General features: G+C 37.9%; 1 protein-coding gene across 2 annotated transcripts in view; it reads left to right on the top strand.

Annotated features, from left to right (window-relative positions):
* The window catches only part of SLCO5A1 (solute carrier organic anion transporter family member 5A1), a 108,010-nt gene that overhangs the window by 31,446 nt on the left and 49,144 nt on the right, over positions 1 to 27,420 (top strand). Inside the window, exons 3-5 of one of the 2 annotated variants that reach the window (XM_063451337.1) lie at positions 16,074 to 16,206; positions 20,366 to 20,586; positions 23,985 to 24,149. In XM_063451337.1, the coding sequence (XP_063307407.1) occupies positions 16,074 to 16,206; positions 20,366 to 20,586; positions 23,985 to 24,149 (519 nt within the window). The remainder of the gene's footprint in view (positions 1 to 16,073; positions 16,207 to 20,365; positions 20,587 to 23,984; positions 24,150 to 27,420) is intronic. The other variant, XM_063451338.1, reaches the window with a different exon arrangement.

Here is a 27,420-nt window from a genome sequence, read left to right on the forward strand (position 1 = left end):
AGTGAGAAGTGCGGAAGCACCTCTAGCGGCTGTCAATGAGACAGCCACTAGAGGCTGGATTAACCCATAGGTAAACATAGCAGTTTACAACAAAAAGGGTTAAACCTAGCTGGACCCGGCACCCAGACCACTTCATTAAGCTGAAGTGGTCTGGGTGCCTATAGTGGTCCTTTAAAGCTGAGCTGGAGGTATTATTTCCAGCTATCTGGGCTGTGCTTACCCTCCTGGTCCTCATTGATGTCCCTGTTGGTCTCAGTCCTTGTGACTTCCATGGTATCGCAGATATTGCCATGCCATGTAGGAAAGCCCCAAACCTCCCAGCTAGCCAGCTAAAAAGATGGCATTGGCAGAGACTACTTTTCATTTGTAAGCTTCAGGCATTTCGCTAGGTCTTATACCAGGTGCACAGTGGACAAAGTCTCTTCTCACTGTTGTGCAAATACACCTTTATTCCAATTAATTTTGGAGACATGTTTGCAAGATTAATTTTTTTTTTGTTTTTTTTTTAAATGCTGTAAATGTAATTTACTGTACTATATTTTGATATTTATCGTCGGTAGAGATGTTTTTTTATTACCTACTCTCGTTTGCACTAATGTTAAAGTACCGTAACCTGAACAGTGTATTTTAGTGGCAGTGGGGCAAAAACTCAGTGGGTGCCACCTCATTGTTTCTTTTTATTTTTTTGGATAATACTTTTTTATTTGCAATGATAGACATTATAAAAAATGCTGATCGCATCATCATGAGAAATTAAGCAGGATCTCAGTATTAGAGATGATACAGCAATCGACACTCCATATTTTTGTAAACATAAGAACATAAAAATAATAAAAGGGGAAAAAAATTATGATCTTTGAACAGAGAGCCACCTCCCAATCCATTCCAGAAGAAAAAGATTTATACTGGGGTTAGAGCATGTTGGAGAAGTAATAACTAACTGAGATAAGTGTTTCCTAATCTGTGATATAGGCTGGCCACTCAGGGTCGAGAAGCAGGTTAACCTCTTTTTTTCAGAGCTTGCCACCTGTAACAGTGGTGGACTGTTATGCAATCCACCACAGTTGGAGTGCCAAAGCTTAACTATCTCCGGCAGAATGCATATAGATGTTCATTTAATACACTTTGAAATTATGCAGTACTTTCCAAATAATTTGTCTACATAAGTCACCATTATAGTATATGGAACATTTTGGAGATAAATCATTTGGAAATTTTTTCTAACAGCAATTAATTATTTGGAAAGCTTAAAGGAACACTATAGTAACCTAAATTACTTTAGCTAAATAAAGCAGTTTTAGTGTATAGGTCATTCCCCTGCAATTTCACTGCTCAATTCACTGTCATTTAGGAGTTAAATCACTTTGTTTCTGTTTATGCAGCCCTAGCCACACCTCCCCTGGCTATGATTGACAGAGCCTGCATGAAAAAAAAAACTGGCTTCACTTTCAAACAGATGTAATTTACCTTAAATAATTGTATCTCAATCTCTAAATTGAACTTGAATCACATACAGGAGGCTCTTGCAGGGTCTAGAAAGCTATTAACATAGCAGGGGATAAGAAAATATTAATTAAACAGAACTTGCAATAAGGAAAGCCTAAATAGGGCTCTCTTTACAGGAAGTGTTTATGGAAGGCTGTGCAAGTCACATGCAGGAAGGTGTGACTAGGGTTCATAAACAAAGAGATTTAACTCCTAAATGGCAGAGGATTGAGCAGTGAGGCTGCAGGGGCATGTTCTATACACCAAAACTGCTTCATTAAGCTAAAGTTGTTCAGGTGACTATAGTGTCCCTTTAATAAATCAAGGTCATAGTTACTTAAAACTGTACGCTGAAAAATCATTAAAGGGACACTATAGTCACCCAGACCACTTCAGCTCAATGAAGTGGTCTGGGTCCTCAGGTTTTAACCCTTCAGATGTAAACATAGCAGTTTCAGAGAAACTGCTATGTTTGCATAGCAGGGTTAATCCAACCTCTAGTGGCTGTCTTCCTGAGAGCCGCTAGAGGCGCATCTGCGACGCTGGATGCAAAATTTGCATCCAGCGTGCAGAACGTCCATAGGAAAGCATTGAAAAACGCTTTCCTATGGACTGTTTGAATGCGTGCGCGGCACTTGCCGCGTATGCACATTCCGCTCCACTCGGGAGCTGACATCAGCGGGGGAGGGTAGGTCACCAGCGCAGAGGGAGCCCGGCGCTGGATAAAGTTAAGCTGCTGAATGGGTTTTAACCCTTTCAGCGCCAAGGGAGGGGGACCCTGTGGGTGGGGGCACTCTTAGGGCACGATAGTTTCAGGAAAAGGGGTTTGTTTTCCTGACACTATAGTAATCATTTAAAGTCAGGGTCAATCATTCCATTGTAAAATACAAAACAAAAGTAACAGCGCTAGAGAAACCAATACTAATAAAGGGGCAGCAGACCTAAGGTAGGAAGCAGACTAAGCCCTACTCGTAGGAATAATACAAAGATAAAAAGGGGAAGGGTTGCACCAAAGACAGAAATACGTATATAAAAGTATAAATATAAAAGAGTCCAATACTGATGTAAAATCAAAACACAATCTTACTAAGCTACATTTTATTTCTGTGTTTTTATAATTTCTTATCATCTAACTTAAAGAATTCCAATGTTCATATTAGGGATTGACCGATTATCGACTTGGCCGATATTATCGGCCAATATTCCGGATTTTGGTAAATACCGGTATCGGCCACTATTGATACCGATATTGCCAACAACGTGAGAGGCGGCAGTGGCCCAGTGCACACAGGGCTAGTGCGTCCAAGACGGAACATGCGGCCACATTAGGTCGTACCAGCTATGAGGGCACAAGAATCGAGTTACCAGCAGGAAGGAAGCGCACATCGCTCCCCCTACCAGTCACTCGGTGCAGCGTGGTCGAGTGGAGTAGAGTGGACCGCGGTACATGAGCTTCAGTTTCCTGTACCTGGCCAGACTGACAGGAAGTGCTCACCGAGAAGCTCCTGTACCGCGGTCGGCTGCGCTACAAGAGAGGTAATGAGATGCATCAGGGAGGGGAGAGGACACTAAGAGGTGGACACACTAAAGGACAGGAAAGGGAGAGAAACACTAAGGGTGGGGAGGGAGGGTAGAGGAAGGCAGGGATGGAAGAGGTACACTAGGGGACAGGGAGGGGAGAAGTACACTGAGGGACAGGGAGGGAAGTGGTACACTAAGGGCCCAGGAGGAGAGAGGTATACTTAGGGCCTTGGAGGGGCGGGGAACACTAAGGACAGGGAGGGGAGAGGTACACTAAGGGACAAGGAGCAGAGAAGTACACTAAGGGCCTGGGAGGGGAACACTAAGGGACAGGAAGGGAAGGTGAGGGGAGAGGAACACTAAAGGACAGGGATGGGAGGGGAGAGGTAAAATAAATATTATTGAAAACATAAAAAAAAAAAACTGACTGGCATGTATATTTTGTGCATTAACCACTTAATAAAATGGTAATAATTATGGTAATAAAATATTAATGTATTAAAAAATATATAATTTGAAAAGCTTATCCTACCATAAGTCATCGGTTTTGGCTTAATAGGTCATCGGTTTTGGCTTAACATTTGTATTTCCCTTGTCAATTCACAGTACTTACCAGTGGATAGTAAATGAGCCTATATGTTGCGATGACTTTTCCCCAGGTAAATAATTACCTACTGTGTGCCCACAATTGCTACATAAGCATTGAATACCTATTCTACTAGAGAGTGCAACAAATGTATTTCTGAACTCTTACAGTTATTGCAATTACTTACAGCTAGGACTGAATGAAAACGAAAACATTTTTATTCTTGTGGACTCCCACATTTGAGGTTATTAATAATTTACATAGTTACATAGCTGAAAAGAGACTTACGTCCATCAAGTTCAGCTTTTCTCACATATGTTTTTTCTGTTGATCTAAAAGAAGGCAAAAAAAAAAAAACACTTTGCAGTGCTTTTAATTTTGCAACAAACTAGGACAGAAATCCTTCTTGATCCCAGAATGGCAGTTAGATCTCTCCTTGGATCAAGAAGTTATTAACCCATGTAGTGGAGCTCCCTGTACCCCGGCTGGTAGCTCCACCAAGGACCGCTTCCAAGCAGGAACTAGGGAAAACCTCAGTCGTCGTGTGTCAAGGCCCACCGCTCGCGGCTGCACGTGGTCGCACCCGATCGGTGCAACCACACTGGCAGGTTTAGGAGCTTACCTGTACAGCAGCAAGCCGGGAGCTGACCCGCTGGGGCGTCCGTCCCCTTCACATGCAGGATCCAAAATGGCGCCGACCACGAGGTTGCGCCCATTTGTAGCTCCGCCTCTAAAGGTCATGGGAACGTGTGTGTGATGTCACGATGTCGACGCACACGCACGTTCTGGGGTCAGAGGCCAAGCCCTGACCAATCACAGCCGTTTTGTATGAGCTGTTTTCCTTGCACTATAGGGTTAATAGGTCCCCCCCCTTCCTTGCGCCCCCCCTCCCGTGGGGCTGAAAGGGTTAAAACCCCATCAGCCACTTACCTGAATCCAGCGCCGATGTCCCAGGCTCCTTATTTATTGCTTTCCTATGGGGAAAATTGCTGGAGGTCCGTTAGGATTCCGGAAGTGCCCCCAGTGGCTGTGTGGCAGACAGCCACTGGGGGCAGACTTAGAATTGCAATGTTTAACATTGCAGCACTAAGTGCAAATGTGTCACAGGTGCCTACAATATCCCTTCAAGTATTTTGTGGTCAGAAGCACCACTTATATGATAGAAAACCCTGTGCAATGTTTCATGTTTGAGAGCCTTTATCAAGACTTTTAAAGGTTGGTGAAGGCTCTCAGTAGCTGAAACATTACATGTTATACCGTAATAAATCTCCATGGGATTATATCCAAATTGTGTCTTTTGTTTTGTGGATTGCCGGGCTACTAGACACACTCACGACGGGTGAATTTCTATTCACTTGGACAAAATCTTTACTCACCAGTGGCTAGTGGCTAAAACAATGTGCATTTTAGATTCTTGATATTAAAAAAGTTTGTTTCGTATAGCAAATACATTTACATTTTGTGTATTGTGTTATTTTCTTTATAACGCATGTTGCATTTATATGTTCATTAAATACAATGGGTAGGAGAGGGTGGTAGCAATGTATTAACTACCATAGTAAGCCAAATTCCAAGAGATTCCCATTCAAACTGAATATTTATTGAGTAACGCATTTTTTAAGAACTATCTCGAGTGTATCACATAGTCCCCAAAGAACCTTATTCTAAAATAATTCATGCAAACCAGTGGCATAAAATGGAAATTCTTTGTGAATGGGGCCAGTGATGCTAAAGACGATGTATTTTAAAAAGCGCAGCTACTTCTATGTTTTAATGTGCGTTGCTCTTTATTTGAGCAGTCATGTACACTAATAAATCCCAAATGGTTGCTCACTCTCCACCGAGACAAGAAGAATATATTTATAATATAAGCCAACAAATTCATTGAAACATGTTCTGATAATAAGAACACGGCTATTAAAATGCAAAACAATTTAAATGTATTTCACATGAGCAGATATTTTACAATGTAGTCAGCATGTACTGATAAGAGGAGTGTTTGTATAAATGTATATGGGAAATTATGTTTACTGCATATAGAGGCAGTGATCTAAATGTATATATATTTTGACAATCTTGAGGCAGTCTAATCGTTTATTATTTTTTAAAATTCGTTATTTAGCTACCTGTCAATCATTATCCTTTACATCTTGCATTCAGCTTAGAGAAAGCAGAGAGAACAGGGACAATTAAATAATGATTCTGTCACTTCTTTTTATTTGCAAATTTAACAGAAACCAGAGCACCAAATGAAGATGTTACAGTCTATTTTCAGTTTTCAATGTTTTATTCAATGGTCTCATTTCCAGAGAAGTGACAGTTTCCCTATAAGTATTGTACATCAACAGGAGAATGCACACATGAAAATTGTTGATCCCCATAAGGGTGCTCCAGGAAGGGAAGGCGAATCCCGAAGGTGCACTAGTAGCAGAGAGATCCAGACAGTCTGGATTGAAGAAACAAGGCACAGAATCGTTTTGACTACGTTTCAGCCTATATACAGGAGACAAAATGATGTACCCTGGCTCTGTCTTCTACTAGTTCCCCTATAAGATAAGACATATTACACATGAATACATTACCACACTGTTATAGGATGTCTGATACAGGAATTTCCAAAACAAATTAATAAGAAGAGCTAGTTGCCACAAACCGCTAGACCTCTTTTTTGTGTCTAAAACCGGCTTTCCTATTCAGTGATCAGTCATTCAAATCGCATTCAAATCGCAAAATTCAGGTTTTTACAAAAGATACAGAATTTGGATATTTGGCAAACACAGGACATTAACTGTATTGCTTCCCAGGGGGGACAATGTGGCTCTTTTTATTCCGTCAAGATGTAGGTACCATAAATATTAATTACCGTATTCATCAGCAATGCAAGAGTGAGGAGAATGGGGACCCATTGAACTTGTTCCCCTAAGTATATAATGTGTTCTCTGTAGACCACCAATTTTTATGTAAACTGCACAGGCACCTCCATAAGCCTGTCCTTTGGTAATGAGAATAGAGCCTTTTGGATGGGTTCATTATCAAACTTGTTTACAGTTTACCTTATATTTTCTTCCCCATTATTTAGAGAATCAGTAAAGTGTAAATCAGTAGATGTGTGAGTTTACTAGGTACTGAGGATCTTTGCAGTTCATATTATTCAGATGGGCACAATAAAGCATTCAGAGAGGTGTGCACCAAGGCCTGATGCAGAAAGACTATATAGTTTTGTCCTCCCACTTTATAGCGGGGTTCCTATTTATTTCCTTTCTATAAATTAATTAATCTATTAATCATCTTATTGATATTTGACTGTTGGCTCTTAAGGGTGTACCAGAATCTAAAAGCAACATTCTATAAATTATGGACTTTTCATTAGAATTAGTTTAAAAAATATTTATCATAAAAAATAAGGGGAAAAAACCCCAACCATCAGGCTACTTTAATTTAATTGCTTGTATAAATTTTAAAGGAGATTCACAGTTATCTCTGACTGTTCTCATTTATACTAAAAGCATCAATAGTGCTGACTCGACACTATTTTCTATTGTATCCTTCGCCAGATGACCTTTATTAGTGGCAGCTGGTAGGAAAGATATAACATTGAATGTGTAGCCTCATGCTATTATCATGATAAGGGAGATAAAAAAAGCCAAATAACAGTAGCCACGGCATAAATTAAACTGGAGGATTACAGGAATGTTGTACCATTTGTGTAATTCATTGTTCAGAAATCAATATATTGAATTATAACAAACATGCATTTTTATTTTAAGGTTTAATTCCAAATTTTTACTAATAACGTATAGTCATGATTTTATTTAGAAAAGGAGGCATATTTTATGCTGAACTCTTTCTTTATTCCCTCAGCAGCAAAGAGAGAGAAAATAAAATTTGAAACTTCAAATGATATCATATAAGATAAATATTAAACATTAGACAATGTCTCAGCCAATCAGAACATCCCACATATATATATATATGTGTGTGTCTGCCGTCCTGGAAGTTCGAGATGAAGTTATGTCGCACTAAAAGAAAAGAAGAAACATACAGTAATATGGAAACTTAAGAAGAGACAAATCACACGTATCACAAATGTATTTAAAAAAACACTATCGTAAGAACGATCAAGTATCAATAAAGCATTGAGAAAGATTATAAAAACATACACATATAAGAAAACATAATTTCCTACTTACCAGATAAAGCAAAGGTTGGGAAGGAAAAGAAAAAGGTAGCTACAAAAGAAAACAAGAAGGGTCTTAATAATCATGACTTTACATCATGATATTAGTAAAGTCTTGGAATTTTATAGACACGGAGGCTCATATTATGCTCATTTAATATACATATTAAGTAATAGCGCACACATAAAAATACAGTTTGAAATGTTATAAGGGTACTTAAAAATCGCCTATCTCGGCAAATAAATATGGGGATTCAGTTCCACCATATAATCATATTGTGGTAAGCCCATCACTTCTTTGAAGTACCCTAATATCGGTGGATCCCACACTAATTCCAACATGGGAGACAAATGAAATAGCGCTAGTCCTAAATAAGCTAAAGTGTATTTTAATAATCTGTTGTGAGATAATTGTGAATGTATATAATGCAAAATTAATGTGATAAAAAAAAAAAACAGGATATAAATAAAATGCAGCGTCAAAACTAAACAATTAAACTGATAGTGCTTTGATGTATTTACTAATAATGCATAGCATATATCTGCTCTATATCAAATTACAATTATAATTAAAGTGACATTACTATCCAAAACCTCCTCAAATTTATACTTTCCTGTGGTCACACCTCCAAAGGGACATCTGACAGACACTCACTGACACACAGTCTACTGATTTTACATACACACTGACAGACACAAACACATTCACTGACAGACACACACACACATACACTTATAAATACCTCTGGGAGAGCTGGAGTGGATCCTTTCCTTGGGGTCTAGCTTGGCTGTTGTCATCGTTGTGATCTTTTTGCTCTGCTCCCTTGCGACCTCTCACTGTTGGTGTGTGTTTACGGTGTTGGTGCGTGGGGTACGTTTACCACAGGTTAAGAAACCAGGATCTAGACTACCCTTAAAGTTGTATAATTGTTTATAAAGTCTGTTTTTTATATATATAAAAATACATTTATGTATTTAAGTATTTACTGAAAAAATAAATTGAAATGTACTTTGTTTTTCAAGTATCTCCTAGCAAGCACGTGCTTTTTCCTACTCTTAACCAACGTAGTAAGACATGTAAATACAAACATTAATTGTTCTTCAAAAATGTTGGCTGGCATTATTTTTCATATAAAAACATTTTCAAAACATCATGAGTACTTCTCTATTAGCTTTTGAATCAAGGACTGAGTGCCGAGCACTATGCATTTAAATTAAACATGTATGTATATCTTTTAGCACACTCTAAAAGGTGTTGAAAAGCGTCACCTTGTCTGAAATCAATAGAATGCCTATTCTTCAAGGTATTGGAATTGTGCCAGTCCATTTCTACTTGAAAGCATTCAAGACTTTCTTGGATGGTTGTACATTTCTTTACCACATCCTACATGGCTTCATTTAAGGGAACACTCCAAGCACCATAACCACAACATTGTGCTGTAGTAGTTATTTGTTAACAGAGTGTCCTGGTACTCCGAAGATAAGACTTCACTCCATTTGTAAATGGTTTAACAACTTACCTGGGATTCACCAGGTGCTGATTTCATCCTCCAGGAGAGCCTGAAGCTCATGCAAAGAGCTTAGCTCTCCTGAAGTAAACACAGCTGTGTAGGGCTGGTTCATTGACTGAGAGTGTCAAATGATCTCTGTCAGCCAATGAGCTAAGCCCTGCATACCTCGACTAGTTGAGAACAGAGAGCTACTTGCTTTCATTGGAGGGTGACTGCTGGACCCAAGGTAAGTAGTCAAACTACTTTGAGGTGCACTTTGAGGGCCGTCTTGGCACTATAACTGCTGTGGTGAGTTGCCGTGTTTATGTTGTTTGGAATGTCTCTTTAAAATTTGAGATGTGAGAACAAACAAACTAAAATAAACAATAATTAGCCATATTTTTAGCACAAATCCTGAATAATACTTGTCTTGCCTAATGGTAAGTAACCATTCTTGAAATACTAATACACAGATGCTTAAAGGACCACTATAGTGCCAGGAAAACAAACTCGTTTTTCTGGCACTATAGGGTCTCTAGGTCCCCCCCCCACCCTTAGGATCCCACTCCCGCTTGGCTGAAGGGGTTAAAACCCCTTCAGCCCATTACCTTTCTCCAGTGCCAGGCTCCCTCGGCGCTGGGGAACTCTCCCCCCTCTTCCAAGGTCAGTGCCGAATGCGCATGCGCTGCAAGAGTCGCGCGCGCATTCAAACCGCCCATTGGAAAGCATTTCTCAATACTTTCCTATGGATGTCCAGCGTCTTTTCACTGTGATTTTCACAGTGAGAAGCGCGGAAGCGCCTCTAGCGGCTGTCAATGAGACAGCTACTGGAGGCTGGATTAACCCTCAGTGTAAACATAGCAGTTTCTCTGAAACTGCTATGTTTTCAGCTGCAGTGTTAACACTAGAGGGACCTGGCACCCAGACCACTTCATTGAGTTGAAGTGGTCTGGGTGCCTATAGTGGTCCTTTAAATTATAACCACAAAGGCTAATCCAAACATAAAAGTAACTAGTCATTTATATATTTGGTACCACACCATTTTGGTTTCTCTGTGTTTGGTTCTTCTCCATTCAAGATCAAAGTTCCAGATACTGTGTGGTATCAATTCTTTCAGTTGGGAATATTTCCCTCTCCAAATTAGGCATTATTACCCAGAACAAGAATTTGGCTAAGTTATCATGCATACATTTGTTGCCATTGTTGGAATCCTTTTTAAGCCTCCACTTAATACAGCCTTTGCATAAGCACTCTAGTACTTCTCTCTATTTGTGATTTGTATATTACTGCTTTATGGTATCCAGTTTATAATGAGCTTTGACTGCTGCTTCCTACTGTGCTGTTATTTCTCTGGCCCTATCTTCTGAAAGCTACATTATAGACCCACATGTGATAGTGATCTAGTGTTTCTTTTATTGTCCTATGTACTTCTTGACACTTTATTTTTGTAATATTATAGTGGAATAGGGGTGATTTGGGAAGAGCAGAAGTTATAAGAAGTTGAATGCAATGGTTACTCCAAGTATAATAACTATAGCACGCTGTAGAGATTATGTTACGAGGAGTACCCTGGCCCAGTTTACCAGCAATGAACTAAACCAGTGGTTCCCAAACGTTTTAGGTTCCAGGCTCCCTTAATATTTCAGTATTTTTCCAAGGCACCCCAAGTCACAATTTCTAGGTTGCATATCTGTACAGCGCTGGGGCATTTACTGGCGCTATTGTGTAATGTACAGTGTTGGTGTCTGAAGGGGTGCTTGTATATAGTTATTGTGGTTTAATACAGGGGTGTGTTTACATTTAATGTTTGTGTTTGATTGCAGGAGTATGTCTGAATGTAATGTTCACTTTTAAATGCGGATGTACATTTGTGTGAAGTATTTGTGTGTGAGTGAAGAGATGTGTTTGTATATATATATTTTGTTTGAATGCAGGGGTGTGTGTATGTAATATTTGAGTTAGATTGCAGGATTGTGCTTGTATGTTGTGCTGGTGTTTGACTGCTTGGATACATACACTATCTGCACATACACTACCACGTACATACATACTTACACAGATATTCATGCACATTAACACACAGATGCATATAAATACACAGACACATACACACAAATTCATATAGACACCGTCACATACACACATATAGATACACACACATAGATACACACCGACATATACACACATGCACCCTGACACACACAAATATTGATACATGCTCACACCATAACACAGATACACACAATGACATAAAAATACACACCCTGACACACAGACGCACATACACAGATGTGTGCACAGACACAGAAGCACACTGACATATATATATATATATATATATATACACACACACCCCCAGATGCACACCCTGACACACACACTCACAAACACCCTGACACACACACACACACACACACACACACACTCATACACACACTAACAAACTCATACACACCCACACACACAAACTCATTCACACACTCATACTCACACTCATACTCACACACACTCAAATTCATTCACACACTCATGCAAATACAAGTGATTTATTTGTAATGTCTCCAGCCACCCTCCTGTCAGCTTACTTTATGTGCCAGGAGGGTGGCTTGGAGTCCTGCTGCTGGTGGGAATGAGGGGTCGGGAGCTCTTTGTGCACCTCTCCCCTCTCGCTGTGGCTGCCTCCTCCAGTGTTGCCTAACTGCAGGATGGGCAGGACGTGACAGGCTGTCATTTCCCCCCTGCCGGCCGACTTTACAGGGGTCCGGTCATGGTCTTAAAGGACTGCGGCACCTGACCAGGCCCCTGTTCATCAGTAATGTTTCCCTGGTGCTATAATCCGAAAAAACATTCCGCGGCACCCCTGTGTGCAGTTTGGGAACCGCTGGGCTAAACTGCTTAGCAATGCCCTCTTACCTCTCAACCCCTCTCAACCAGCGAGCAACGAAAACGGCACAGAATTGACATTAGCCAGCCCGGAACGCTAGTTCTGATCTGGCTGATGACACCCCTATGACACTGCCATAGGTAAAGTTACACATTTGGCAGCAGCACATACAGACTGCAGCCACCGTGACCACTGCGAATGACTGAAGTGGTCATGGTCCTTGGGTTAACCCTTTAATTTTGTTTAGGTGTAACACATATAAACCTTGAAGACGTTAATAACTATTAATGGAACATTCTCATTCTCATAATAATATTAAAGCTTTATTCAACTAATCAATGAATAAGCCTCAGTATAATGTATACAAATTTCTACTTACTAACTCAATACATTACAGTTTGCTTGTAACAAGCATAATATAGCAAATATTAGACTTCTAAGTTTGTTCCAAAGCGTATTAGCAATAAAAAAAGTTTCTATTTAAATTCCAGTGACTTAGGTCAGCAACTTGCAGTCGATTTCATGGTTCCTCTGGGAGAACAAATGGAGGGTAATTGCAAGCATTGCAGAACCAGGATTTATATATCTCGTATTAACAGCAGGCAAAGTAAAACAACATTAGCTGGAGTATGAATATTAGTTTTATATTTTTTTTATGCATTCTACTATGCTGAGAAGCCAATAGAAAAACTGCAATTAACACCAAACAGGAACACAATGCTTTCTAACGCTTATTATTTATTGTGATATAATATTCCAGCCTGTTTCTCCCATTCATTCATGCTGTGCAATATAAAGCAGTGTCAAACATTACACAAACTATGACATAAAACAAAAACATCCACACTGGGACAGACGCTCTGATCTTGTGAGCTTACAATCTAGCGGCAGGTTGACAGTGATAGAGACGCGTGTTACAGACAGTCGGTAAATAGACTGCAATAGTTAATGAAAACATGCTTTCAAGAAGTGGATGGATTAAGTGAAAGCCAAATAAGGGAAGTGGCAACATGGGGTGACATTAGCCAAGAAAGCTTGAGCTGCAGGGGGGGCCTAGCCTTGGCATTGGTACAGAGGTAATATTAAGCTATTTTTTGGGTAGGGAGAAGGGGCTTGGGACCAGCATAGGTAGGCTTATACTACAAGTGCTTTTTTATTAAAATAACCCTTTAACTGTTAAGTAGTTGGCATAATGGGCTTGGAAGACCAACCATGTAACTCTGTGTTTGCCACTTTTAATATTTAAAGGAAACCCTGGTATTTACCGGGGCCATACCTGACCTGCATTTAGGGAAGGAATTCTGCAAAAAAAATCAGATCAGTCTGATTACAGAATCTTGCATGACCAGTCTGTTGGGTTGGGTTGTGATCGTGAAGACAAAAGTGTCCGAGTTGCTGCTTTTTGGACCCAGTTATGGCAGATGATGGTCCCACAACTATGTGGAGATCATAATCAGACCTTAACCGAGTCCTGAGTCCAGAGCTCTGACCTGTAGTTGAAAACTCATTGCTTATTAGCTGCGAAGAGGTCTCCCTATCATAAAGTACTCCAATTGACTCTGTCACACACTTTTCTTTTCCTTTCTGCCATTCATTCTTCCCTATCTTCACCTTGCAAATACTTATCTCCAGTGACATTCAAGGTGATAGGTATTGTTCTTTTCTTTATTTTGCATGTTTTTTTTTTCCTTTCAGGTTTCATCCCTATTTTTCACATTGCTGCTTGCTCTGATCATTTAACCACTTATAGCAAAGATTTCACTGGTTTCAAACTCATCAACATTTTATTTTCACACCTTTTATATTTATAGTGCAATTAAACCTCTGTCCTCCAAATCGTTTCCAAAGTTTTCTCTCAAACTACTAACAAAATGTACAAACTTTTGAAAACCCACCTATTCACAAACATATTCCTCCTCCCTTAACAGCCCACTATCCTTTTTTTTTTTACCACAAGCAATATCCTCCACATTCCATTCAACTCATCTAATTTTCTAATATCCTCCTTTGCTCCATGCCAACACCAGTATACTCATTGACCTGCCTTCTACTTGTTTAGTCCCATTAATTAATCTTTTTTTTTTTTTTTTTTTTAAATGTATTGGTGTAGTAGTGGGGAACTATATTATGGGCCATGGAGAATAATGCTATATAGGTAATATAAGTAATATCAAGTATTAAGTATTAAACACATTTAAACACACTCATTCCTTCTCTGTATATTGTAAATTATTTAATTCATTTATATAGAAAATGTTTTTTGTTTGTTTTGTTTTTATAGAATATTAGTATATTATTGGGAAGTCTCTTGAGAATTTAGTTTTTTATGTTTAATCGGTTTCATAGACTACTCATCACCGACAAGTCCATATATAAATAATTCCAACACTGTTCTAATCACATTTTATAAACATTAATGCTAAGTTAGAATGTTCTCCAGTTGTTAATATTGTTCTTGTAAGTACAAAATGTAATACACTTAAAGAATCCAATTAATTACTCATTTGATTTTATTAAATGCTATCAATGATTAATATATATATATATATAATTACTAAACTATTTCGTCATTGTAATTGCTTAGCGTTTATCTAATATGATGCATATGTTCATAAAGAGGTTACATTTTGGTTGTTATATGAATATATATATATATATAAATAACATACCATTATTAATGTTTTCTGCTGTCTAATGAGTCTGACAAGTTTGGGAAATTTACAGAAAGGAATATTATCCATTTTATCTGTTCTCCCAGAACGTCAGTAGGTATCACATCAAATTCTTATTTAATTACACTCTCCATATGCTTATAATGTTTTCATTCCAGCTCCATACTGCATTACCATTATTTAATGGGATACTACTCTGTCTAAAATGAGAAGAGTCTTACTTTAAGCTGATAATAATGTAATCTATGCTTGCTTGTGGAATGCGCATAGGAAATCTATTAATTGCATATCATTAATAAGTTGTTACCCAATTTACCGTTTAATTACATTTATGGAAGTTTAGTGTGCATGAGTGTTATTAGACATCTTCTATAATACATTGGCCTGTGAGTTATTTACTCATTATAATCATGTGGGCTGTGGCATACACATGGAACTAGAAAATGAGATATTAACTTTGCAATCAATGTGTTTTCTAGCCATTTTAGGTAACAGAATGTATACATGACATTATTAACAAATGGAAATATGACTCTGTCTCATTCATGATACAGTATGTTAAAGAGATACGCTAAGATGTTGTAGTGGTTGTGGTGCAAGGATTATTTGGGTACTGTCCCACTTATTTTTTAATTCAAACTATTGTTGTTCTGTTTCACCCAAAAAATGGGTATCTCCTGCTACCCAAAGTCTGGCAAACCCGCTGCCGATAAAATAATCTGGAAGTTGTACGTCTGCATTATAGAAGTACATTGAAGTTGTACGTCTGCACTGTAGATATCTTACGAGAATTTGATAACAATGATAATGAACAGCTTAACACCTTAGTCAATTTGTGATGGAAAAAAACCTTGATTTTTATTCAGCCAAGGTGACGGAATCAGTAATATTTTGACCCTAGATGGGTCTTGATGGGTTGCAAGCAATGAGGGTGGCGTTAAATGGATTTATACAAATAATTTGTAAGTGAAGCAATCAGGTTACCCGAGCAGTAATATATAGGCTGGGCATTGGTTTCCAGGTGAACCCAGTTTTTATGGGAGACTACTAGAAACGGTCAGATAAAAACAGGAGAGGTGGAACCCAAATATTTCTTGCACTGTTACCACTAAAGTATTCCATCATGAGTTGTGGTGCTTCGAGTGTCCTCAACATTCATATTGAATAAGTTGCTTCTTCATGTAATACATAGTAATTTTCATCATCTGTGAGCATTACATTTCTTTCTATAGTCTCTCTTCCTTTTGCATTTTCACAGCGATCATGTACGTCATGGGAGCCCTTGGTCCCGCCGCAGGATATTTGTTAGGAGGGGTCCTTATTGGTTTTTATGTAGATCCCAAAACCATTGTCCATATTGAGCAGAGTGATCCTCGATTCATTGGGAACTGGTAAGAGCAATATTTCATTGTACATGTACATACCATACATTAACCTACACTTTATTTCAGAAGCAAATCTTCATGCACCCCCCCAATTATGATACAATGATTTTGGATGATCTAGTTAGAGGATTTACAAACTGTAAATATGCTAAATGACACTGAAAATACTTGAATGCTAGTAATAATGTACCTTAACAAACCAAACTATGAGCGTGGTCTCAGTTAACATCCCCCCCAAAACATATTATGGACAAAGGAATAAACAGGTGTTCTCATGTCGTGACATGCTCAGCTTGATATTGACCTCCAAATGGTTAATTCATAGTTCATAAAAGCAAAAACGTTTTCCAGTCTAATGACTTCTTAGCCTGTTGTAAAAGATTCATAATGTACAATGAAATCTCGAAAATGGGAACTGTACACTTCTAAATCCTAGTTCTATGCACATGAAATTTGTAATTAAAGTAGTAATGTGTTAATAAAAAAAAAATATATTTTTTAATTCTTTATTCATGAGAGCCAATCAGAAGACATGTATTACCAATCAGAAGACATGTATTATATGCATTATAAGCATAAACCAATACATTTGTTATTAAGCCTTTGAATGTAAGCTGAATATATATACAAATATATATACAAAACATACAATATATTTTGTAGCATATCACAACTTGAATATATATTTTCTGAGAGCTCCGGCACTTACAGTACAACACGTGGCAACTCTCTGGCATTAAAGGGACACTCCACTGCCCAAGTAGGAGAAAAATTAATGTCTCTATTTAGTAGATATACCCCAAATGTATGCATTCATGCATTTTTATGCATGTAGTCATTGGAGGTATATCTTAAAAGAGTGTATATCTTATGAGCTGTAGCCTTAAAAAGACCTCCCTCTTTTCCCCCAGAAGTGACTTTCAGTCTTTTCATGAGGAAATAACCAGCTTATCATGCACACGCGTACGTCTAGTCTGAGGTCTAGAGGAGCCGGGTGAGCTGATCTACAGGCTGTGGGGGAGGTGGCAGGCGTGCCTCCCCCCATACAATATACATCCTCCACATACCCACATATAGAGTACACCTCCCCACACATTTGCAGTACACCTCCCAACACACTTTACCTGCACACACTTGATCTCCACACACTTCACCCCTATACACAGACACTACAAATCCTCTATACATACATAACACAACAGCTCTTTGATAAACACACAGCGCAGCACATAGAGCACCCTATATGTGCACACACACACAGACACACACACACTACAGCCCCCTAGCTACACATAGTACACCACAAACAGACCCCTTTACACATTCATTTCACCACAAACAGCCTCTTCTAGACACCAGCCCTGTCCAATTTTACTTGGCATCCTACTTATAGGGACACCAGAGACAAGACACCAGCAAACACAATGCAAGTGTGTCATTAAATATGCTTGCGCTGTGCAAAACAACCGCAGAGCATTTCACCCATCTCGGAGTGGTGTAAGCCTTGGGTGAGTTCCCACACTTTTTTCCCTAGGACTTGACCTCTGATGGAGACAGTTTTATTAGGGATTCAGTCAAGTTGAAATATTTAATAGTTTGATTATTGCAGTTCACTAGAGTTAGGTATTATGCAGTACCGGTACTGGAGAAGCCTTCTACCCTGATAATATTGATACTGGAGAATGAACAATAAGCAATAAAGTCCTTTGATAGATCGTTCCATGGGCAAACTGAGGAACATTTGTAACAGGCGATTAGGCAGAGACAATGAGACCTTTACTACTTATGTATACCTTGCAACACACCACATTGAAAAAGGAGTCCTTCTCTATTTTGGACTAAAAACAGCATATGAACAGTCATTAAATGGTATGTCCCTCCAACATGAAATGGTATATCCCTCCAATAGGAAATGGTATATCCCCCAATATGAAATGGTATAACCCTCCAACATAAAATGCTATGTCCCTCCAATATGAAATTATATGTTTAACATGACAATAAACAAGGGATTTTAAATCAGGAACAATAGAGCTTTCTTACTTCTGGAGTAACCCTGCTGGCAGTCAATGCAGTGCTCTGTTGTGTACCTGCAAGAGGTATAAGATGCACACAACTTTTCCTGGCATTTGACTTATTAAATGGGCTCACAGTCCATCTCTGATACAGTATAGATGTGCTACATACATTATATAGCATATGTATTGGTATGGTTTCTTCCTTAAATGTTCGAGATGGCATAAATTAAACAATACAGGGCAAGCTACCACTTGGCATGCTGAATATTCAGCTAGTGAGTATTCGGCTTTTTTTAAGCATCTGGCAACATGGCAACACTTATTTGTGCAGCCTCCAATTGATATGTCTACCCATCCATCTTTATGATTATTATTAAAAGCTCCCTGTTACCCACTGAGTAGTTAAGAGTCCCCTGGGCTTTATAACTTTGTAAGGGATGTGAAAACAGTCACTATAACTAAGTAGTTTAAGAGACATTCCGAACCCCTACATCACTTTAGCTTGCTGAAATCCTTTCTGTGTAAAGAGTGTGTCTTTTTTCATTTTACAAAAGTACAGATTTCAACAAAAATTGCCACTTTTATCAATTAACATTCTTACACCTCCTAGCTTTCAATCAGACAATCGACCTGTTACTTCCTGGTTTGTTTAGCTCAGTAGAGCTAAACTCAAGAAGCAGGCAATTGCCCAGAGGACCTGTCTTGCAAAGACTTCTCATTGATCTGTTTTAAAATGTCTTTGATTGGACATCCACAGAAAGTCTGGGCGGGGTTAGAAGAGGAGGGATTGCAAAGGCAGCAGACAGGAGATATGCAGCTTTAGAGGGTTATTTTTAGAAATATCCCCAATTAAAAAAAAATGCTTGCTCCATGTTTTAATTTTGGGTATACCTAGTTAACAGTGTAAAGTAGGCAAGATGCTGACAGACTATCTTAAAATGATGTAAAAAATATCTGTCATTTAGATAACTCACCAATTATTGTGTATCACATAAGTCAGGAATAAAATGCTGGATTAAGAAGATTTTGAGACTTTATTGAGTAAAGTGCTGTTCCAAAGAAATCTTTTATAAATATTACTTGTGGTAAATGCTTTTGCTTGCAGCCCTATAAGAACCTGCAATCATCGCATATTACATCTGCAAAAATGTTTAAAATCTTTCATAACAGCTGTTACACACATATAAATGAAAATATGTGTAGCTGCCGTTGTATTGTGTACAAGACCAATCTCCAGTTACATAGCGAGTTAGGTACATAATTAGTTAGGTTACACAAATCTAAAATTCATTTGGTTTAACCTTTCCAGATATCAATATTTGTTGATTGAATAGTATACAAAGTATTTCTATATAGGGAAGTCTTGTATTGACCTTGAATATACTTGTTATTGTAAACACCGCTCCCCAGTGATTCATTTTCTGCAGTGTAAGCAATTGGATTCGAAAGCTCTACCTCATAGATTCAATATTCAGTTTATTTAATTATTTTTCTCTCATCTGTGGTTGCCTTTCTGTATAATATTGTCTGTCCTGTGAAGCACCATGATTTTGTGCTTCTAATAGATAAACCTTGTAGAAGGGGCAAAGTAGGCATATGTTCTGCTTTTGTTTTTTTCTTGGTTTCATTGAGTTTATCTTTTCACTGGGGACTTTAGTAGGTTCTTAGAGGAGCCGCTCTTTTGTTTATGGAGTGATACGATCAATTTAAGAGTCACGTTCAAGGATATTGTTCCTTATCATTCAGTTCCCTGCGATGTGGGAGGGCACAGCACAGAAATGGACATCATTCATTTGAAAAATATACATACTGAGATTGGAGTTGAGGGTCTGAACCCCCGTCATCCCAAGAAAGCATGCTTGATGGTTTTCCTTGAAAAAGAAAAAGATCAGACTCAACAAATGCTGGGGAAAGGTTTGAGAAAATATTCCTCCTCAAAAAATGGGACAATGAAAAAAAAACGTCTAGATCTGATCATAGACCTCATTGGTGTAGATACTTGGTGACCTTAACACAGGTTGGTCTTTATTCTAGAGCACCTCCTTAAGAACCTGCAGTCCTTTGTTACATCTAATAGTGTATCGTAACCATCAAAACCAGTTAATTCCCAAACTAATAAAAAATATATTTTCTTTTTTTTGTCTTAGGTGGAGTGGATTTCTACTTTGTGCCACAGCAATGCTTCTTGTGATATTCCCAATGTTTACATTTCCGAAAAAGCTTCCACCACGGCTGAAGAAGAAGAAAAAAAAGAGTAATTCATACGACGTTTCCTCTGATGATGATGTATTAAAGGAGAAGACGAGCAACAAGATCAAAGTAGATGCTGGCACTGGTCCGTCAATTGGGTTTGGAAAAAATTTTCAAGGTAATAGGCACTGTTGTAATTTTGCGTCTGTGATAATGATAGGATTTAATTACTAAAGAGATGCACTCAAGTCCGCTATATTCAACATTAAGTGGCCTAAATCTTGAAAATGAATTTTGTTTTTTTAATTTACCTCAATTCACAGAGGAAGCACTGATAATTAATAATATAAAAAAAAAAGTTTTAAAATAAAGTGGTATAAATAGAAACACATATAATGAAATTATTTAATAAAGTGTGAATTGTCTCGAATTCAAAGTGAGTTTAAAATTTTAGGCAAAAATAACTGAAAAAAATTCTCCATGTGAGCTGTGTTTTCAGCTCAGCTATTTAGTCATTAACTTTAAAATGCACTTTGAATTCCAGACAATTCACACTTTTGTGCATAACACTGCAAGTGTCAAATAGCTTTCCTCCGCCAGCATGATCCTACAATCATGTGCTTGGCTCAATGGGACAACCTACGTGTATACTTTATGCTCCGTGCTGAAAACAACTTGACTGGGTGCAAAATATTTAAAGTGAGAATGTAATGTGCATTCTAAATTCAAGGTAAAAACTGGAAAGATTCTATCAGTAGGTGCTATCAGTTCAGCTATTGTGAATTCACTTTGAATTCTCATTTTAGTAAATAGCCCTAAATAACGTATCTGTGTCTGGAGAATGTATTGATTAATTAATATACAAATGGACGTGGCAGTTTCACTTTGTAGACTAAAATATTAAAATTGAACTCCAATAATTTTGCAAAGCTGGGATATTTTGGCTCTAAAATATACAATGCCCTGGCCGATTTCCCCAAATTCCCGATTAAATGAATTGCCCTGATTGTTTGCTAAATCAATGAAGGTAATCAGAAGATAAAGACATCAAGCAGGGTTATTCACAAAAATTTGGATTGCTAGAATTTCATTTAGTACATTTCAGCTGTTTTTGAGAATTTTTCAAATTTAGCTGTTTTCGCCTTAAATATAAAAATAATTTTGAACTCACTTTGTGCTCTCAACGATTTACACCTGACCGAATAACCCAATATGTGCAAACTGCAGCGTGCTTTCTTTAGTGTAGAAAGCTCTTAACCTCTACAGAAGCTCTGTCTTCTTTAAAAGCTGTGTCTCATGAATGAGGTAGGAACATTTTGAAATCACTTCTCTGGAAATTATACCACTGAATAAAACTGTGAAAATCACGTATAACTTGTGTTAACCCTTTCTTCATGTTCTGTTTTTTTTTTTTTTATTATGAATGAAAAAAATTTAGCAGGTGGCATCACAATCCAGTCAGAGCCAGAGTACACATCGCAACTTGTTTTTTTTTTTTTTTCTCTTTCTCTCGCCAAGCTAAATGACTGGACAAATAGCAAGTTAATGAAAATTTGTAGATTGGTTGTAGATCGTCTGTAGACTGCTTCAGATGAGTTTGGAAAATCAGTGATTTCCTTATCCGAACCAATGTTACAGAATCGGTTGGACCGACTGAATTCTGACCGCATATGGCTTTACTAAAAAACGAGAATTGCTAATGCAATTGGAATTCAAATGGAATTTGGACCAGGCACTGTAGCAACTCTGCCCAGCTTAGCAGAGCCCGCAGTTTGATGGTTGACAACGTCACAGCTCTGTGCTGGAGCCTAACGCTCGGATTCTTCCTCAGTCCGACTGAAATTGTATGAATATGGCAGAGGGATCTGTGAAATTAGGGGCCAGTTTGTGATTGAGTGTATAAATGTATATGTGTGTCTCTGTAAAAGTGTGTTGTGTGCAATACATGTATAACAGGTTGATTTACCGGAGATGGTGATAGGGAAGATGTACAAGTGAGGGAGATGGGGTGTTATGCTGGGAAGAGTTTTGGGGAAATGCAATGGAAGATATGTATAGCATTATCCTGGGGACATGGGTTGATATACTTAACGACATGCAAGTAAATATGCGTGCAAATGATGTGACTGGGAAGATGCATTGAAGATGGTAACGAGAAGATATATTGGGGGAGTGGTGGGGGAATGTACCGCTGGTGTGTGTGGAGATGTACTGGAAGAGTTGTGTTTGGGGTGAACATTCTGCGGAGATGTAGGTAGATGAACCGGGGTGATATCTAGGTAAAGGTGATGTATGGTGGGGTATTTTGGCTTAGGGGAGATGAATTGTGTGATATATCTTGGACAGATGATTGAGAGAACATGGCTACGGAAATTTATTGCGTACATTAGTGAGATGAATCCGTGATAGAGCATTAGTAAAATATGTCAAGGGTGCATGCAATGGAGAAATATACTGGATATTCAAGAAGACTCTGGAAACTTCAGATGACTTCAGAACACTCCAGAATACTCACAATAGTTAATAATACTCAAAGATAGGCAGGCTATTTCAGTGTGTACTTATTCAGCCCAGACTCACACGGCATCACAATGCAAGGGTTCTGATCATCTCTTCTTGTTGTTTGTTACACAATGCTTCTTGCTTTCTTTCTTCTATCCTCTGACTTCACTGTGACTTTTTGTGTCTTTATTCTCTCTCTCTCTGGATCTCTTTTCTCTCTCTTTTCCCGAGCTTAGTATATATCTCATATATGCATATGCAGACTTGAGTACATAATCAGAAATTACTAATATTGTGCTATACTTTTTATCAAAGTTATATTTTGAGTTTTTGCGTGGATTTTGTATTTTATTAGTTTGAATTATAGTCTATGAGCAAACAAGTGAAAAGACAAGTAGTATATTTGTCAAGGTTATAGGACTAATTCCCTTGTATAAAGTCTATTTGCCCAGCAGAAGGGAGGTTATTCTAGAGAAATAGCATGTGCCATTGCTATCAAAATCATTTGAGAAGTAGTGAAATCCTAATTGTTTGCCTGCCTTAACATTTTCATTGGGCGTTCTTTATTTGTTTTGTATTGTGTTTTTTTATTTTTACTCTTGGTGGAACTTTTGGATATAAACTTTGGTCATCACAGTGATTTGTAATTTTGTTGATTGTTTGGTAACCATGTTTGCATAAGTGGGAACTTGTCGGATTCCAGCTGGAGTGTCCTGGTCCAGCCTTTCCAGTCTGGCTGTTGACGAAGTGGGCAGCCTATTTATCTTGTAGACTCAGTCTCGAATCTGGTCGAACAACAGTTTTGCGGGATGGACAATTCCCTTTTCACCAGAACCATTTATTCCATTCACATAAGTTGAGCTGTTTAGCAAGGGGATCTGACAAGTTCCTACGTATGCTACATTTAAAACTGTATTTATATTCCTGAATAAACTGTAAGCGTAATGGCGCAGAACGGGCAATCTGTAAACAAATGGTATCTTGGGTATCCATTACACGCTTCTCATTTCTCAGGACATTTTTTCATTTTTTTCATTTATTGTTTATAAAATCCATTTCTTGTCATTTCTATAGACCTTCCAAGAGCAGCAGTCAGAATTTTAAGCAACATGACATTCCTTTTTGTGAGTTTGTCATACACAGCTGAAAGTGCCATTGTCACCGCTTTTATTACCTTCATTCCCAAGTTCATCGAATCACAGTTTGGCATCCCAGCTTCTAGTGCCAGCATCTACACTGGTAAGATCATTGTGGCATGGTACATTAAGGGGTACAATGGTGCAACATAGGAAAATGAGTCATGTAAAGTGAATTTGTGATACAATGAGCAAAAGCAGATTGTTTAACCAGTATGATTTTGATTCCCATTGCCTTTTACACCATAAAAAAAAAAATATTATATAAATTGTATGGATATTATAATTGTGTAAAGTTTCAACACATAAAACATCAACACTGCCTTAGTTTGATGAGTTGGATGTTTAATAATTACCGGCTCTAGGACAAGATGCATGTGTGAAAACTCGGCAATGGATTTAACGGTAAGTTCAAACATAACATACTTTATATTACAAACCATAACATGTCTAGATTTTTTACATGAAAGTATGACAAATGAGGTTCACTATAAAGCCAGCACACTTCTGGATACCCACCAATGGTTGGCATTCTTCTAGCATCCTCTGAGAAGCAAAAGAAAGGCAAAGGATAATCCAATTGATAAAATATAGAAATATATTTTTTAGACAATACAATTGCACTGATATATAAAATAGGTACAAAACAAATTGGTTATGCCAACTGCTCAAACATAAGCAATGGCTCTTCCCATCTTGGCTCGTGATTAGCCATTGTCCTCCATAATGGAACAAAACCCTGATAGGAACATGGAGGTGCAAGATGGAAATCCGAGAGAGAACTCTAGAACACTTAAACAATATTAAATTAGTCTTCTTTCATCTCATGAAACTGCAGCTTCCTCGGGTTGACAACAATAATAAGACAAGCAGACTAGCAGTCTTTTTAAAAAATTCTATTTGATTGAAATTGCAGAGACATTTGTGCCACACGTTTTTCCAAGATCTGGATAGACTGATTGAAATTGTTTCTGGCATGATCAGTAAAAAAAATGTGAATGTAGATTTCCCAGTGATTAATTATTATGATTTCTGTGGTCAAAGTTCAGTCCTTCAAAGTAGACTGGGATTTTGTAAATTCATATTACTGCATGAAATAAAAAAAAAAAAAATGAATAAAAATTTATTGATTCTAGATGTAACAATTGATTGCATTCCAAACATGCAGAATAATTTAAAGGGACACTACTGGCAAGAGTTGAACCACGTCCCCATTTCGAGTTTTGCTGAGGACTCTTAATGACTTAAGACTAATCTTTAAAAAAAAAAAAAAATTAGAAGAAAGAAGACAAAAACATCTGCAGAGATTCTCTTTACAAACCTTCTTCCTTGTTCTTGCAAACTTGGCAGGAACATGGAATTGACTTAGCATGTTTCGTCCAATCAGTGCTTTCCCATACAAAACAATGGAGCAACACTAAGCATTTGTTTTCTGTGGAAGTATGTATAGTAGTTGGAGAGAGTATTCCTTGACTTCATATTAACCAACGGCAAATAGACTACCGGTATGTTATATTCAGAACAGTTTCCTTCTGTATAGCTTTATTATGTATTTGCCATTAGTCACCTTATGGCACTCCCATGCCATTTCATAAATACTGAGGAGGAATCGTTTTGACTGGTTAGTTTCAGAAGATAATCCACATGGAACTCTCAGTTCATCTCTTTAGAAAGCTCTCCGTTCATCTCCTTAGATCAGAAACATTGCTAGAAATATATTCTAGTGTACAAGAAAACCCATGTGATTCAAGACACACTTTTGATGTATACATTAGCACTGAACTTTTGAATGGTTTAGAGATGTGTCCTTTGCCGTATTATTTATTTATTTATTTAAATTATTTTCCAGAAAAGTTCTTGAGGAGTGGATTTATGCTATGCAAGGAATGCTATAAATTTAATGTATTTAATGGTATTTTCTCTTTTTGGTTTGTGCTAATTTATGAGAAATCCATAGATTTATATTTGTATGTAAGCCATTTATCCTTGCTCTGGCGATGGTCGGGGTAGCTTTATGGATTGTTAATCTGGGAGCTGTTTGAGGTATAGCTCATGGGCACTGCCAGCCCAGTGATATGAAAGGGTTCACGCACACACAGTGCAATGTAGAATGGAGTCCTGTAGTGCACTCACTTATGGCACAAATTGGGCAATTTGATTGATTGATAACCCGGAGAATCACGTATGTAACTAGGGACAGAGATATTACCTGCCTGGGTTTTGGATTATTAAGACTCATGAACAGACTCAACTAAAATCTTGATAAATGCCCACCATTGAAGCCATTCCCATGTTATTCATTTCTGACAGTGTATACTAGGACAGATAGTTGAGTGTAGGCTAATCCTAGTTACCAATTAATTTACACAGTAGATGAAGCCAATTAATATTTTTTACAGGGCTCTTGGAAAAGAAGTTTGGGATTGAAAAAATCCTTAATAATAACATAATGATTGCCAATATAAACAACCATCCATTTTCCCATTATATGCTGTAAGTCCCATTAAAACTCACCCACTAGTCCTTGAACCATAAGTCACTCATGAGTGTCTACCTGATAATTCTCCATTTTTATAGTAGAAAGAATATTTTTAATTACCGCTTATTGATATTTTGCTCCAAAAGAACTGCAATGCTGTTTGCTGGGTTTTGATGTAAAAAGGAACATTAAAACCACAATCTATCTCTTTAAATATAGAACAGAGCCTTTCTGTCAGCAGATTGTATCCATCAATATAATAATAAAATCCTGGTAATCTGCTCAGTCATCTGGCATTTTTCTGTAATGTGAAACATGCAAACACAGGCTGAAACCACAGATGTTTGCAAGGTTGTTATTCAATATATAAAAACTCTGTCTCTTCAAAATATTACTAATCAGTTATAAAATAGAAAAAAAAAATCATGATAATATATGGAATTATGTTTTTCTGTGCAAGCAATTAAAGGGACACTATAGTCACCAGAACAACTACAGCTTATTGAATTTGTTCTGGTGAGTAGAATCATTACCTACAGTTTTTTTGCTGTAAACACTGTCTTTTCAGAGAAAATGCAGTGTTTACATTACAGCCTAGTGGTAACTTCACTGGCCACTCCTTAGATGGATGTAAGAGATCCTTCCTGGGTCATGGCTGCCTAAAATGCATCCAAACATTCAGTATCTCCTCCCTCTGCATGCAGACACTGAACTTTCCTCATAGAGATTCATTGATTCAATTCATCTCTAGGAGGAGATGCTGATTGGCCAGGGCTGTGTTTGAATCATGCTGGCTCTGCCTCTGATCTGCCTCCTTGTCAGTCTCAGCCAATCCTATGGAGAAGCACTGTGATTGGATCAGGATACCACTTCTGATGATGTCAGCAGACTATTT

Source organism: Pelobates fuscus, chromosome 4, assembly GCF_036172605.1.
Source record: "Pelobates fuscus isolate aPelFus1 chromosome 4, aPelFus1.pri, whole genome shotgun sequence".
Classification (NCBI taxonomy): Eukaryota; Metazoa; Chordata; class Amphibia; order Anura; family Pelobatidae; genus Pelobates; species Pelobates fuscus.